General features: G+C 45.9%; 3 protein-coding genes across 3 annotated transcripts in view; 2 read left to right on the forward strand and 1 right to left on the reverse strand.

Moving 5' to 3' along the window:
• Positions 1 to 495: 495 nt before the first annotated feature.
• Positions 496 to 5,079, forward strand: LMLN2 (leishmanolysin like peptidase 2). The gene is made up of 14 exons (XM_044232347.1): positions 496 to 799; positions 921 to 1,005; positions 1,096 to 1,147; positions 1,417 to 1,657; positions 1,777 to 1,964; positions 2,173 to 2,257; positions 2,404 to 2,549; positions 2,624 to 2,795; positions 2,962 to 3,031; positions 3,108 to 3,204; positions 3,313 to 3,585; positions 3,805 to 4,034; positions 4,192 to 4,371; positions 4,872 to 5,079. The coding sequence occupies exons 1-14, from the start codon at positions 496 to 498 to the stop codon at positions 5,077 to 5,079; spliced, it is 2,331 nt and encodes a 776-aa protein (XP_044088282.1).
• Positions 5,080 to 5,916: 837 nt separating this feature from the next.
• On the reverse strand, positions 5,917 to 8,431 carry C13H14orf119 (chromosome 13 C14orf119 homolog). Its single transcript, XM_044230339.1, has 2 exons — positions 7,938 to 8,431; positions 5,917 to 6,571 (listed from the first exon to the last, which is right to left on the reverse strand). Exon 2 carries the CDS (start codon positions 6,568 to 6,570, stop codon positions 6,142 to 6,144), a length of 429 nt encoding a protein of 142 aa, XP_044086274.1. The 5' UTR covers position 6,571; positions 7,938 to 8,431; the 3' UTR covers positions 5,917 to 6,141.
• The window catches only part of ACIN1 (apoptotic chromatin condensation inducer 1), a 34,537-nt gene continuing 27,917 nt past the window's right edge, over positions 8,424 to 15,043 (forward strand). The window contains exons 1-4 of the mRNA XM_044230336.1: positions 8,424 to 8,586; positions 9,999 to 10,064; positions 12,229 to 12,340; positions 12,741 to 12,860. Coding sequence (XP_044086271.1) covers positions 8,449 to 8,586; positions 9,999 to 10,064; positions 12,229 to 12,340; positions 12,741 to 12,860 — 436 coding nt within the window. The 5' untranslated portion in view covers positions 8,424 to 8,448. The remainder of the gene's footprint in view (positions 8,587 to 9,998; positions 10,065 to 12,228; positions 12,341 to 12,740; positions 12,861 to 15,043) is intronic.

The following is a 15,043-nucleotide window of genomic DNA, read 5'->3' on the forward strand; positions in this document are numbered from 1 at the left end:
CCCCATGAACACCGTTACATTACATTAACACTGATTTTGTAGTTCTGGGATGGTTCCAAGGTTATCTACTCAGAAGGAGGGCAACTAGGATGAGAGATTCCTGAATGAGGCAGGCTCCTCCCTGGAAAGATCAGCTGAGGCCTTAAGTAATAACACTGCCTTCCCCACCCCTGCCATCTCTCTCTCTCTCTCTCTCTCTCTCTCTCACACACACACACACACACACACACACACACACACACACACACACACACGGCTCCCCACCTCTAGCACCCCCTGGGGGTGGCAGCTTTGGCCCTTCTTCACATCCAACCTCCTGGTGGGAACTGTGGATGTGGATTTCGTCAACAACACACTCAAATCTTGAAAAGCTAAGTCAGAGAGGTGTGGAGGGGTATGGAGAGAGAGTAGAGGGGGAAGCGGGAAGTCAGTGAGGCAGGGAAGAGAGGAGCAGAAGACAGGATCCTGGCCAGGTAAAGAAGAAACACTTCCAAAATGTTCCTGCTGCTGCTGGTGGTGGGGACGGCTGTGAGCAGATGCCTACATGATGAGACGCAGAAGTCTGTGACACTTCTCAGGCCCCATCTCTCCCAACCTGCACCCAGCTTCCGCTTTTCCGCCCTCGCCCTGTCTGGCTCCCGTGAGCCTCAGCCCCTACGAATTCGAACCTACTCTATCAGAGACCCTGTATCAGATGGAGCCTGGGAGCTGGAGGGAGCCAGAATGAGAGGAGGACCACGAGCCCTGGCCCTGGCCGCAGCCAGACAGGCTGCTCAGCAGCTCCAGGGGATGCTCACAGGTGAGTGGGGAGGCAACAGGGAGGGCTGAGGAGCAGAGGGCCAGGGAGGAAGATGACTAGAGAAAAGGAACTCTAAGATGTTGAGGTGAAACTGACCACTCATCGTTTTAAGTCCCTCCAGTGCAAGGCCCTCTGCTTCTGAGTCGAGACCCCGCACAGTACTGCCACGCTCTTTGGGGGGACCCAGATGCCCCAAACTACCACAGGTGAGTTCGTGGTGTCGAGAATGTATATACGACCTCTTCAGGGTACCCAAAGATGGCTCCAGCTCACCTACAGGTACTCATGCTTGGCAGGTGCAGCCTCTTGAACCCAGGGTACAAAGGAGAGAGTTGCCTGGGGGCAAAGGTGAGAGCACTTTCTCAGATTTGGGAATCCGAAGATCTCTAGCCTGCCTAGACTTCTCCAAGACTATTAACATCAAAATTACTTAATGTGCTTCCTAACACAAGTAACTTCCCGAGCCCCTTCTCCTCCTGGCAGTTTATCAAATCAGAGACCTGGGGGTGGGAGGGATGGCAGGAGTCACTATTCTGATAAAGACTGCCTGCTCCTCACTCCCAGTTTCCTGCTGTCCTCATCTGCTAAGCTAGATGCAACATTTCACTTCTGGACAGATCCCAGATGCCCATCTCCGTGGTTATGCATTGTGGCCCGAGCACGGTCCCCCACAACTGGTCCAGCCAGATGGACCCGGGGTTCAAGACACGGATTTTCTCCTGTATGTGTGGGTGGCCCACACTTCCAAGTGCCGTGGAGAGGTGAGACTCAAATCAAATCCTTTTACTTGTTCTGCCTCTCTTAATTTTAAATATCATGGGAAGGGGGAGAGAGCACAAAGGCAGTTTTTATTAACTTGTGATTATTTGAGGTGACTTGGTCATGTTGATGAAGTTTGGGTGGGAGCTAAGCCCCGTCAAAGCCATCCCCTGGAGCTATCCCTGCTGGGTTCCCTGGGTGTCCATTTTCAGGAAGAGTGCTTCTGTGTTCCCCCACTTCCCTGCTTTCCAGCTCTGACCTTGTCCTGGCCCATCCACAGCCCTCTGTCATAGCCTACGCTGCCTGCTGCCAGCTGGACTCAGAAGACAGACCCCTTGCTGGTACCATCATCTACTGCGCCCAGCATCTCTCCAGCCCCAGCCTCAGCCATAGTGACATTGTCACGGTGACTGCTGCATGATAAGTAGGAAGGCGCAAACAGGTTGGGGAGAGGGGGCACGTCATTCAGCTTCCCACGAATGTAAGAATCTATTAAGGATGGAGGAGAAGGTGCCTCAACTCTAGGAAGAGCTGACTGGGCAGAGGAACTATCCAGTGGCAGGTCAACCTGCTCCACCCCCGGTCTCCCTCATCCTGCGGTCATTTGTCCTCAGGTCACTCTCCATGAATTGCTCCATGCTCTGGGTTTCTCAGGACAGCTCTTCAAGAAGTGGCGGGATTGTCCCTCAGGACCCAGTGGTAAATGGGAGGAATGAGGGCAAGCTTTCCCATGATGTCAACAAGAGGGGATCACTAGCCCCCCACCAATGCCTTCCTTCCAGTTCTGCTCCCCTCTTCCTAAGCATTCCTCACCTCATATTGCCTTCTTCCCCTTCTGTGCTCAGTTAGAGAGAACTGTTCTACAAGGCAACAAGTGACAAGGAGAGATGAGTGGGGACAACTGCTTCTTACCACCCCAGCTGTTAGCCACAGCCTGGCCAGACACTTGGGAGTGCCAGGGGCTTCACCAGGGGTTCCCTTGGAAGAAGAGGTGGGAACAGGACGCCCGGTGGTGCTGGAAGGAGGAGGGAATGGTCTGGTGGCAACCAGCTCCCTCCTTCCTAGGGCCCTCTGTCTTCACACTGGGAGGCCCGACTGCTCCAGGGTTCTATCATGACTGCTACCTTTGATGGTGCCCGGCGCACTCGACTGGATCCCATCACTCTTGCTGCCTTCGAAGACTCCGGCTGGTACGGAGTCAATCACAGTGTGGCAGAGGAGCTGCCGTGGGGCCAGGGTGAGAACAGGGGAGACTGGCAGAGCACCGTGGGGGCAGTGAGAGTTGGGGGGGGGGATTTTTCTGCCACTGAGGTGTCACTGAAGCCATGAGCACAGCTCGAGCTGAGGGACACTTGGGGCTTCTTTTGTTTGGAGGGCTCTTTCTGTTCCTATCTCTCCAGCAGGATCTGGCCTGGAATTTGGCCTGGTGACTACGTGTGAGGCTGGCTCCTCAGACTTCTTCTGCACTGGCAGGTAGGTGTGCTGTGTGGTTGGGGGGTGATACGGCTGTTGGGGATCCTAGTGGTCAGCTGCCCTCCCTTCCACGCAGCGGGCTGGGCTGCCACTATCTGCATCTGGATAAGGGAAGCTGCTCCTCCGACCCCATGCTGGAAGGCTGCCGCATGTACAAGCCCTTGGCCAATGGGGTGAGATGACTAGAGAACAGAAAGGAAAGGAATGGAGCTGGCCCAGAGCAGAGTCAGTTCCTAAGGCATTTCAGCAAACACTTTTCTGCCTCCTGTCCCGCCCCTCAGAGCGAATGCTGGAAGAAGGAAAACGGGTTCCCACCGGGGGCAGAGAACCCCCACGGGGAGATTTACCATTCCCAGAGTCGTTGCTTCCTCGCCAACCTCACTTCACACTTGCTCCGTGAGGATGAGACCAGGCATCCGTCTGAGATCCCACATCCGATGGAAGCAGAGCTCACGGGCCGCTGCTACTTACACCAATGCACAGAGAGAGGAACGTATGAGGTGCGGGCTGAGGGGACAGCCTGGGTCCAATGCCTTCCTGGAAAGGCTATTCAGGTGGGTATCATAAGCAAAAAGCCACATAGTGCATTGGCAAAAGGAAGTCTAAAAGTGCTCATATAGCAGTACTATCCAACCTCTTCTGATGTTCTTTCATTTTTTACTAAGTGCCCACTGAGTCCATGACCCCGATCTAGATCGTACTTTTTCCTTAGAAGGGGGGCTTGAGCAAGCAACTGAGGTCCTAAATACATCCTGCTATGTATTTCCTTGCAGATACCTGGGTACTCCGGTCTTCTCTTCTGTCCCCGGGGTCGGCTTTGTCAAACTTTCAAAGGTACCGATGCTGTTACTTCCCCACCTGTGAGTCTTCCGCCTCAAGACCTGTTATTCCAGCTGTCTTTACAATTAGCTGGGCCCCCAGGCCCCTCAGTGGGGAAGGAAGAGCTGGACGGGCTGACCGAAGCAGTACTACAGGCTCTGATGAGCAGAAGCAGCACCAGCAGGTAAAGGGACAGTTCAGGCTGAGGATTTATACAGTGGGCTTAAGTGGGTTACTTCACAACATTCCTCTGAAGACTTTGTCCCACTCCTAAGCCTGCACCTGCTTCAGGAGATATACTCTTCCAGGGATTCCCTTAAAAGATCCAAATGTCCCTATAGGTGCTATTTCCACAGCCCCTCCATTACCACCAGTCTGGTCTTCACTGTGTACATGGGCAAGTCCCCTGGCTGCCAAGGGCCTTCGGTTGGTATGCTGCACAGACACCTGACCCTAACTCTCCAGCAGAAGCCCCTAGAAGTACCTTATGGAGGAGCCAGCTTTACCACGAGACACATCAAGTAAGAGAATATCCTAAGTAGTTTTCTTTCAAATTTCTGGAGTCCAGATGTTGGAAACTGCATTAAGCTCTCACTCATACGTAGTCTTAGGGTTATTTCGGAAGACAACTAATATGATCACCTCAGGTCTGTCACTATGGGACACCTTTCCCTCCACAATCATGGACTTCTCCATCTCTAGGACATAGGGATCCTAGTCCTCTTCCTCCCTTAAGTACTAATGGGGCACCATGTCCAGTCACCCAAACACCATAGTCTAACTCTTCCCTTAAACTTCCCCTCACTGCCAAGTTAGGTCTCCTTCCAACAATTTAAGTTGCTGGGAGGCTCAGACCTTGGTCTTTTTCCTACTTTCAGGTTCTATATTCCTGACTTCCTGTGTACCTTACTGATTGGAAGAGGCAGGGTTTCATGAGCTCTGTGTATTAGGATAAAGGTGAAGTCCTTCACCTGTAAGCCTAGGCATTATTCCAAGCCAAACGTTACTTCTGTGTTCCCAGGTTGCTGGTTACCTTGGACCATAAACCCTCTGTGACCCACCTAGCACTGTCCACAGGACTCTGCCTAACACTGCTTATCCTGGTGGGTGCACTGGGAACCGTGGCCTATCAGAAACGAGCTACTCTTCTGGTGGCACCATCTGGCCCTCACCGTTCACCAGAGCTCCAAGATACACGGGGCCCAGTTACAGGAATGAGGGAGGTGTGATGTTACCCAGAGAATAACAGGATAGATATGGAAGATTATTTCTTGGAAGACAACTAGATGGCAAGTCTACACTTCAGTTCTACTTTTCTCAAAATATCTCTTTCTTTAGGTATCACCTCTGTACTAGCCTTGTAATGAAAAAAAAGCGAGAGACATGGTTCTGAAGATTCATTCTTTATTCTGATACAAAAAATAAACCCTTCAACCTATGAAGAATGTCACTTGTTTTTGTTTCACAAGCAAACTTACAGAATAGGAATCTGTTACCAGCTCCAAGAATATCACATATGCTTTAGGAAAACTCATTGCTATTTAGATTCAAATAAACATCAGTGTGGGAAAGGAGTAACGAATGATCTCCCTTTCCTGATTTTTCCATAATCTTACAAAATTATCACTAGGAAAGCTAATAGTTGGGATGTCAACATAATTATGCCAGAATCTGATAAGGGCAGTGAAACCAGCCATGTGAATCCAGTTAATCTACAAAAACATGACCTTTTTTAAATAGTCCTTCTCTCTGTTTCTGGAATAGGAAGGCTCTCCTTTATAGCCCCATGGGCCAGCAATACACTTGAGTTACAATGTGTAGGTTCCTTCTGGTTATACTTGCAAAAGAAGCCATGGAATTCTTGAGGGTGTGACATGTAGAAAGGAACAAGCTAGGAGGCAGACTGCGGATCTGGACTGACTTAGATGGAAAACATTCATATGAGCAGTCCAGCTGATAGGCTGTTAACGTTGAATAAGCCAGTCTTGGGGCACCTGGGTGGCTCAGTCAGTTAAGCGTCCAACTCTTGATTTGGGCTCAGGTCATGATCTCAGGGCTGTGAGATCAAGCCTCGTGTTGGGCTCCGTGCTGGGCCTGGAGCCTGCTTAAGATTCTCTCTCTCCCACTCCCTCTGCCCCTTCATCCTCCAAAGAAATAATCAAGCCTGTACTGGTCAGCAAGTTCAGTCAGCGGATCAGACCATTCCTAGGCCTTTAAGTGACACATCTGAAGATCTCGCAGTGAAGTTGCAGCTCCATCAGCTGTGATTATCTTCTTGACTTTAATGCCCATCAGTCCTTACCAGCCGTAGCAGCCACTGCCTGGTAAAATTTCGCCACGAAGTCTGGCTCACTGACCTCTAGCTGCCTGACAAATTCATTGCGCTCCTGCTCAGCCCAACCTCGAAACCACTGATCCCAAAGTCGTAGCTGGCACTCAAAGATACAAGGTGGTCGGTTTGCTCCAGACACACTAAGCTGCTCCAGCCCTTCCAGCAGGGGCTGTAATTTTCCTGGCACTGCCTTAGCTACCAGGTCCTGTAGGAAACGTTCACGCTGTGGACCTGACCAACTGGCAAACCAGTGAAGAATACACTTCATCTCCTGGGAAGTGATGTAAGACATTGGGGGAGGGGAAGAGTTAGTAATACCGTCTGGTACTGGGGGTAGGGGAGAAGGGAGGGATAGTGGTACTGAAGAGGAAGATGATTCCAGTGGCATCCTGAAACATAAAAGCACTGTTATATACTCTCTAGAGTAACCAAAATACAACTTCCCGACAAGGAATCTTATCAAAACCAGCATCTACAGATAAAATTACTTTTCAACAATTCAGCTTACAGGAAAACAAAAGGGTAATTCATATAGATTATTATCCGATTACCTCAGAGAAGTCACTCAAGAATAACTTCATTTCATACTTGCCAACCTCCCTCTTTTTCAGACCCATCACCTTTCCCGACCCCTTCTTCTCTCCATTATTCTTATAAGAAACCTAAAAATAACCAACATATTTCTTGCTCATTCTCCCTGGCCTACTTCTGTGTTCCAGGGTGAGCGAAGAAAAAACGATTAATGTTAGTGCATCTCACCTTCCTTAAGATGAAAAAAGGTACACATTTTAAAATCTAGTACATGCAGATGGTCTGGGCATAGATGCTAATCATCCAGAGCTATCAATGGTGAGAAAAGAAAAAAAAAATCACATATGATGAAAAAGCCTTCTTTGTAATGTGCATATAGCCTCTGAATTATGCCCAGAACTTCCTAACATCCATTTCTTCCTTCTATTTCCAATAAAGCACTACAAAAAATTAAGAGCAGAGTGAGGGTGCCTCACCCAAAAGAAGATAACACAATAAGAAAAAACAGAAGCCACATGTTTATTCAAGACTGAAAAAAGTCTAGTCGGTTTGGTGGCTTAGGAGTCTAATAAGTGTTACACTGCTGTAGATGTGTAACAACTGATGTCTTTGCACATTTTCAAGGTTTAATGCAAAATACCCAGTGGTGCCCTGCCATTGATTTGCATCAGTAATGCAAACAGAAGGTCAGTTAACTTGAATAGGTTTTGAGTTCCACAGTGTGAATTTCTAACAATGAAAACCTTAAACTACTTATCAATAACCTATTCTGTCCGCGTTTCCTCTGCTCAAAGTTGGGAGTATTTGTAGTAACAAAGAAAAGAACCCCTAAGCAATCAACATCAGTCCAGTACCCAAACAGTCCAAGGAGATCGCCTTTTTCACAGGAATTCCTCCTAAGGAACTTTATTCTTACTCGGTTAAGAAAAAACTTTCGTCGGGTCTTGCGACACGGCCTCCACAGCAAACTCAAGTTCAAAGAATATGAATCAGTTCACAGTTTGGGCCCAAAGACACGGTGCTGCCACTTGCCCACTTTTCAGGCCACGGAGCCTGGCATTCCAAGGACCCAAAGAGCAACGTAGTCTTAGATGGGAGTGGCGGGGACTCAGCGATTGGGAGGCGGCAGGGGGATCGGTAGCAGAGCGGGCAGTGTGCCCTACTAGCGTAACCCGCAAACACCGAGTCTGACCCAGCCTAGACAGAGACTTCTACCCCGCTTACCTCCCCTTTCCTCTCACAGGGCACCCGAAGACCGTCACAAAAGTGCTTAAACTCCAACTGTCGCCCCTGCTTCCATGCTTCCTGAAAACCCTAAACAGGGCCAGCCCGGCAGCCCACGCACTTCCGGTCCCGGGCCAGCCCCAAACACCCAAGCTCCTCAGCGTCTCAGCCTTAGGTTCGGAGATGGCCGAGTAACTCCGATTTTGGTTATGCCAGAGTCGACGGCTTCCGAGTACATTCGATTCACAGCCTCGGTAAGACGAAAATAACCGAGCTCTGCAAGCAGAGGGAGGGAGAGGGAAGTGGCTGGGAGGAGGGAAAGAACTGATTGGTGCCGATGTAGAGACGGAAATACCCGAGCAGTTCCGGAGGAACCCGGGGAGTTCTGAGTGGTAATCGAGGGGTTGACTATGGCAGTGGGCGGGGTCAGCTAGGTACGTTCGAAGGGCGTTGGCGGAAATTACCGAAGATGCCCGAAGCCGTCGGGACGGACCCGAGTACCTCACGCAAGATGGCGGAGCTGGAGGAGGTGACTCTGGACGGGAAGCCTCTTCAGGCGCTGCGGGTGACCGACCTGAAGGCCGCACTGGAGCAGCGAGGCCTAGCGAAGAGCGGGCAGAAGAGTGCCCTGGTCAAGCGGCTCAAAGGGGTGAGAAGTCGGCGTTGCCGGGGTGTCGGAGGGGAGCGGACCCGGTAGAGACGAGTCTCTGCCGCGGCGCAGGCGCAGTGTCCGGGCTCCGCGCGAGCGAGCTCAGGCCGCCAGCGCGAGCCTCCGGATCCGCGCGCACGGTGGTTGGTGAGGCTCGCGCTGGAATAGAGATAGCGCCGGTTCCCGCCTTAACGGCAGCGGCGCGAGCCCAAAATGGGAGGGTGCGCGCTACTCTCCCGGAGTGTCTTAAGCTCCTTCCTCCTTCCCCCACCCCCTCCTTGTTTGTGTCTGTGGTTTCGGCGCATGCGCTGCAGAAGGAGTTAAATCCCACTACTACCACCGGCGTTGCTGGCCTGAGGGGGTCGAATTGGGCTGGGTCCGAGTTAGGGGTATAGTTGGGCGGAGGAGTTAATGGGGTTGGTGTCGGTATTGGTGTCCGGAAGAATAGGATTGGGATAGAGTAAAATGTCTACCTGATTAGATTAGTAGGTGAGATGAAGAGAAACCTTAATTTGAAGGGACTCGGTTATAGAGGGGTGTATAATTTATAGGGCATCCAGAAGCAATTTGGGCCGATAAGAGTTTGGTGAATATTGGTGAGAGAGGTGGGGCAGGTTGGTATATGTTGGGGGTTTTGAATCGATTTGAGTAGTTTTGAGTGGGATCGTCATGAAGTAGGTGGATTTGTATGTATAGATTTGGTGTAAACGGAGGGAAGATGAAAATGTCTTGGTTTTAATTGGGGTTAATTAGGATACATGGCCTGTAGTGCAGATTAGGGCTGGGTTGGCTCAAGGGTTAAATTGACAGACCGTTGCCTCTACAGAAGCTGACAGTTTTGTGTGTGGATTGGGTCAGCCATAGTTTAGAGTCTGTGGTGGTTTTGTTCTGTAGCCTCCTTTTTGAAATTTTTATATAGTTGATAAATCTAGGTGCCACTCTGTTGGAAGCAATACAAGTTCATTCAAGTAGATTTAGTCCTGGGTAACTGACCAAGTAACTCAATCAGACCGCAACCAGCAGCCCCATGTTGGTTTCCTGTATTTGAAGCTGACTGGAGTATTTGAAGTCATTTTACCTGAATGGCCAGATTTAGAAGGGGCATTAGTAAGAAGTACAGAAGATAATAGGGAGTGTAGTACGGGTTCTGTCATTGTCACTGATTTTATTACATAGCCAAGTCAATGATTTTCTCTATGTGCCTGCATTTTACATTTGTACTTTTGGCAGCAGTAACCATGGCTACTTTTAAGGGTCTTATGAAGAGGAAAGAGAATTAGTAAAGGGCTTTTAGGTCCCTGGAAAAGGAGTACAGGTTAAGTGTGTATGGTTAGCCATTGCATTCAATGAAGAGATTGGGGAGGGCTGGGGTTTATTCCTTAGATTCTGACTTTTGCCCTTCTCTGTACCAGGCTCTAATGCTAGAAAATTTACAGAAACACTCAACACCCCATGCTGCATTCCAGCCAAATTCCCAGGTAAGAAAAAAGGTTTATTAGATAAGGTGGGCTTTTTGGATGCACAGACATAGAAGGACATAATGATGTATACTTGGTGCTTACATCCGCACCAGTATTTTCCTAAGTTCCTGGGTTGAAAATTTCCTCATACCTGGACAGCTGAATTCTAATAAAGAATTCAAGAACTGAATTAGGAAAGCTATTAGTTAATTTCTGATGCTTGCAGTGGTATGTGCAGAAAGATGTGGCTCCAACTGATTAAGTATAGTACAAGAATCTGAAGTCATTTATTTGCCGTTGATTTGGGAAGAATAGTTGGATGTCTTCTAATGTAGAAATAAAGTAGACAGTAGGGCAGTGGAAGAAAATACTTGTAAGAAGAATTCTTGTGTTGACATAGATTTTTGAAGAATTCAATCTTTTGGAAATTAAACGCCATCTCTAGTGCTAATGCTGACTGTACTTTTCCTCCTAAATATCATTAATTCCTCTGTTACTTAGGGCAAGAAACTTAACCTTTAGAGGCCCTGGATTCCTAAGTTCCTATGTACAATATGAGAAAAGTTTGGACTAAATTCATGGTTTTATAATTACTTGACTTTGGTTTTGTAGAGCTGCTTTTGGGGGCTTCCTGGGGAAGATAACTTTCTTCCCAAGTGAGCAGGGGTTCACACTCCCCTCTTAATTAAATTAGATCTACTTTTATCTGTTTTGCTTTTTTTTTTATAAAGATTTTTATCTATTTATTTGATAGAGATCACAAGTAGGCAGAGAGGCAGGCAGAGAGAGGGGGGGAAGCAGGCTCCCCGCTGAGCAGAGAGCCCAATGTGGGGCTTGATCCCAGGACCCTGAGATCATGACCTGAGCCGAAGGCAGAGGCCTAAACCACTGAGCCACCCAGGTGCCCCACTTTTATCTGTTTTTATATATTGAGTTTCAGCATAAGATTTCTTTAGAAGAAGTCATTCCACAGTTTAAAAAAATAAGATTTTTAGACGTTTTGATCTCATAAGATTTTTTTCAGCTCTCAAAATCCCCTCATTATAGTATGTTACATACATAAAGGAAAACATCCAGGTCTTCGTTAGTGCTGTGTTGTGCAGCTCTGGTACTAGATGAAGTCCCAAGATACTGTGGAAAAACAAGAGAGCCTTCCTATTCCCTGGTTACCACTTCATTAAGCTATATCATAGTCTAGTCGGTTTACAGATGTTTAGTTAAGTATAAGCTTAAGAAACTACGTAAGTTAATCAGTTTGTGATTATATTCCTTTTATTCATTGCATTTTAGTCTTTGAAGCTTTGCTTTCATTAACCTAGGATTTTTTCTAGCAAATGCATATGCTTTCTAATACATGCAACTCACACTTCATCAGTGTCCATTGAATACCAAGAAGAGACTCATCTCTATTTTATGTTAAGATAAGCATTTACCATGCTTAGGAAAGATAACTAAAACCATAAATAGTATTTACTCAGATATTTTTCCTTTTTTTTGGAGTTCTAGTAGGACTTGCTAGGCAAGAAGGTTCTGGGAGGAGGGCTTGCAAAGAGAAAACTGAAGGACGGAAGAGTGCTGTGGAAGTCTGCGTTGCAGGAAGAAATAGGAAAAGAGATTAAACTCCTGGAGTTTAAGTATAATATTACCATTTCTTCCCACCCAAAGAAAACGGAGTTAAAACTCTGTCTAAATGTTGAATAGACATCCCTTTTCTTAATCTTTCGGTTTCATACTCTAAGTACTGTATTTGAATTTTGGAGATATTTGACAAAATGATTCCTGGAAAGGAACAACAAAAAAATGACCTAGTATGAACTAGTATTTTTTCAGTTCTTGTTACTACGGAAGGAAAATTTAGATAATATTTTAGATTAAATTTTTAGATTAAAAGGCATAATTTTATGGGAATTTTGATTTAAGTTACTTGGGCATTGCTGGTTGGGATCAGAATATTTAGAATAAGAAATTATGTGCAGTTCCTCTTTTTGTCATCTTTTATGAATCATGAGATATTTTATTTTGGTCCTCAACAAGAGTAGCTTAGAAGAGGACCTTCCAACATTTTGATTATCTTTCTTGGGCTCAAATATAAGGAGGAAGCCTTTGTTCCAAGGAATTTTCTTCCTTCCGTTTCCCTGGTTTGCTTTCCTTAACTTTTCTTTTTTCCATGTCTTCTACACAGATTGGCGAGGAAATGAGCCAGAACAGTTTCATAAAGCAGTATCTGGAAAAGCAGCAGGAGCTACTTAGGCAGCGTCTGGAACGTGAAGCCCGAGAAGCTGCAGAACTTGAAGGTAAGCCCAGACTGTCACAAGGAGTTTTTCATTCTTACTCCTGTCACTGAGTAGATAGGCCTGTTTAACTAGGCAATTTCAGGAATAAGGCTGAAACTGCTACTTACTTACTTTGGTAGTTAGGCCAAGTGAGTTGTTTATTACCTCTTGTCAGGGAAGAAAACAATTTAACTCTCTGTTAGAAGAGGATTCCTGCCAGCAGGAAGAGTTCTGAGTAAATTAAGCTACCCTTTAAATGAGGTAGATCTTAATCCCAGGGAGTTTTTCTCTATGTACAGTGCTCTTTTTAGTATATACTTTGTGTCCCGCGACTTTGCCTGATCTCCTTCATTCCTCTACATATTCCCACATGCTTAGCCCTTCACTCCCTCCCTGCCCCGACCCAATCTGTACTTTGCAGAAGCTTCAGCTGAGTCGGAGGACGAGATGATCCATCCTGAGGGAGTGGCTTCCCTGCTGCCTCCTGACTTTCAGAGCAGCCTGGAGAGACCAGAGCTGGAGCTCAGCAGACATTCGCCCAGTACGTATCTCCCTCCCCACTGCGCTGTTTTGTCAATCCTGCGTAGTTGGTGGGGGGAGGTAGTTAGGCCTCCTTTCATCCTAAGCCTCCATTAAGAGTCCCAGGGAAATTCTGTGACATTGATACTTCATATCTGTTTGTCATGGGAATTATGTCCTTTTGGAAGTCTGCTTTCACCTCTATGTTGCGTTAACCCCTCAGAGTGTTTTTCCTGAGGCCGTATGATGTTTCTTCTCATCTGTATCTCTTCAGTGTCCTCTATCTCTGCATTGAGCAGTAGTCAAAACCCTTTGTCATCCCTTCACCAGTTGTACAGATGACATATTGCACATCCAGTAATCCCCCCCCCCACAAAATGGGTATCTGCCATAGTTCATTAATACATAGAACAAATTTTTCTTTAGTGCCTGTTGTGTGCTAGGCATATGCTAGGCACCAGGAAAATAGGAGAGAAAATACACGTCTTTGCCCTAAGGAAAGTATAGCCTAGTGAAGAGTTAGACATTAATCAAACTGTTATACAGTAGTTACCGTTGTTCTGTGTGCTCTGAGAAGCAGTGCGACGCATCATGTGAGCATATTACAAGGATCTCTAACTCGGTGTATGGAGTCAGTTTAGGCAAGATTAGTTTTTTCATATAAAAATTAAGCACTCATTTTGTGTAATATTTCAAGCAAAAATCCAGAAATGCAGCGTTTATCTTCTTCTAAACTACCTAAGATGGTATACTTTTAGGAAAATGTGTATATAAGACACATGGGCAATAGATAGATATGTTGAACCCATGTGTACATTTAAAGTATTTTGAATCATTATTAATGTTAGAGGTCATATGGGAGGTGATCATTCCATATTTAATATTTTTAGAGCATGTCAAAGTTACTAACCCTTCTGATTAATAGAGAATTCCTTTTTTTTTTTTTTTAAGATTTTATTTATTTATTTGAGAGAGCAATGACAAGCATGAGCAGAGGGAGGAACAGAGGGAGAAGCAGACTCCCTGCGGAGCAGGGAGCCCAGCGTGGAGCTCCATCCTGGGACTTGAGATCATGACCTGAGCCAAAGGCAGACGCTTAACTGACTGAGCTACCCAGGCACCCCTAGAATTCCTTTCTGAACATAGATTTTTAGAAGATATTTAGTGATAGAAGAAAAATAAGTTATTTTAAATATCTCTTTTCTCCTTAAATCCAAAAGTAGCAGAGCCTCAATTGATCCATTTTGCTCTTAGCACTCTTTTCCCTGATTGTAAAGCCAGGAGGAAGGGGAACACTCTTCTAAATTAGTATTTCTTCTCAAATAAAAGTCAAGAAAATATTTATTAAATTTCTGCTATATACGTATCTCCATGGTCCATATGGGGAGTTAGCACTTCGTAAAATGTTTTCAGGAGAGAAGGTAATTGCATATAAAACCAACAACAGAAGGTGGTGTGTTTTAAAGTGCCATATAAATAGTGTAAACACACAGACCATAAAAATACAGAGCAAAAGTTCTCTGAGGACTGGTGTGATTAGAGAGCTTCATGAAAAAGGTGTGGTATTTGAGCTGAGCCCTAGAAATAAGTAGGATTTGAATTGGTTCAGAGGAGACTCTCAAGAGAATATTTTTAGGAAGGAATGAAAGCATAAAGCTAGGGATAAATGTGATATTTTTAAAGGAGAGGTAATAAATGAATCTAGCCAGAGTAAAGTGTTATTTTCATATTCAAGAATAGTCAGAGGAACAATTAAAAAGGTACATTAGGATAATATGGCCAAGGGCTTTGAATATCAAGCCAATGAATATGAGAGTTTTTTATTCTAAAGTAATGGTGAAACCATTGAAAATTCATGATAGGAACATGATTTGATGAGGAACTCTCTTTAAAAGAAGAGTCTCAGTTCTAAATGTAATTTGAAATGAAAATGAAAAATGGATTCTTAAACAGAAATAAGGTTTCAAAAGCTAATAAAGATTTAGAATAAAGGTTAACAAGTCTCTTCAGTGCTTTTTGTCATCAGCCAGACTTTGCCTATGGTGGTAATTGATCAAGGCGGGGAAGAACAGGGAGAAGAAGAGGAAAGATAGAGGTGAAAAATAAATTAGAAGAGTTGAATGTAGTAAATTGTAGAGTAGCTAACAATTGCCATTTGTGCTCTTCAGTGTACTCTCTGCCATAAACTTTCTTTTTAAAGATTTT

The sequence above is a fragment of the Neovison vison genome, chromosome 13 (assembly GCF_020171115.1).
Source record: "Neovison vison isolate M4711 chromosome 13, ASM_NN_V1, whole genome shotgun sequence".
NCBI classification, from domain to species: Eukaryota; Metazoa; Chordata; class Mammalia; order Carnivora; family Mustelidae; genus Neogale; species Neogale vison.

Excerpts from the sequence above, each read along its gene's own strand:
- C13H14orf119 (XM_044230339.1), bottom strand. The coding sequence starts at position 6,570 with ATGCCACTGGAATCATCTTCCTCTTCAGTACCACTATCCCTCCCTTCT.
- LMLN2 (XM_044232347.1), top strand. The coding sequence starts at position 496 with ATGTTCCTGCTGCTGCTGGTGGTGGGGACGGCTGTGAGCAGATGCCTA. Across the intron at positions 1,148-1,416 it reads AGAGTTGCCTGGGGGCAAAG|ATCCCAGATGCCCATCTCCG; the intron begins GTGAGAGCACTT and ends ACTTCTGGACAG. Across the intron at positions 1,965-2,172 it reads GCCATAGTGACATTGTCACG|GTCACTCTCCATGAATTGCT; the intron begins GTGACTGCTGCA and ends ATTTGTCCTCAG.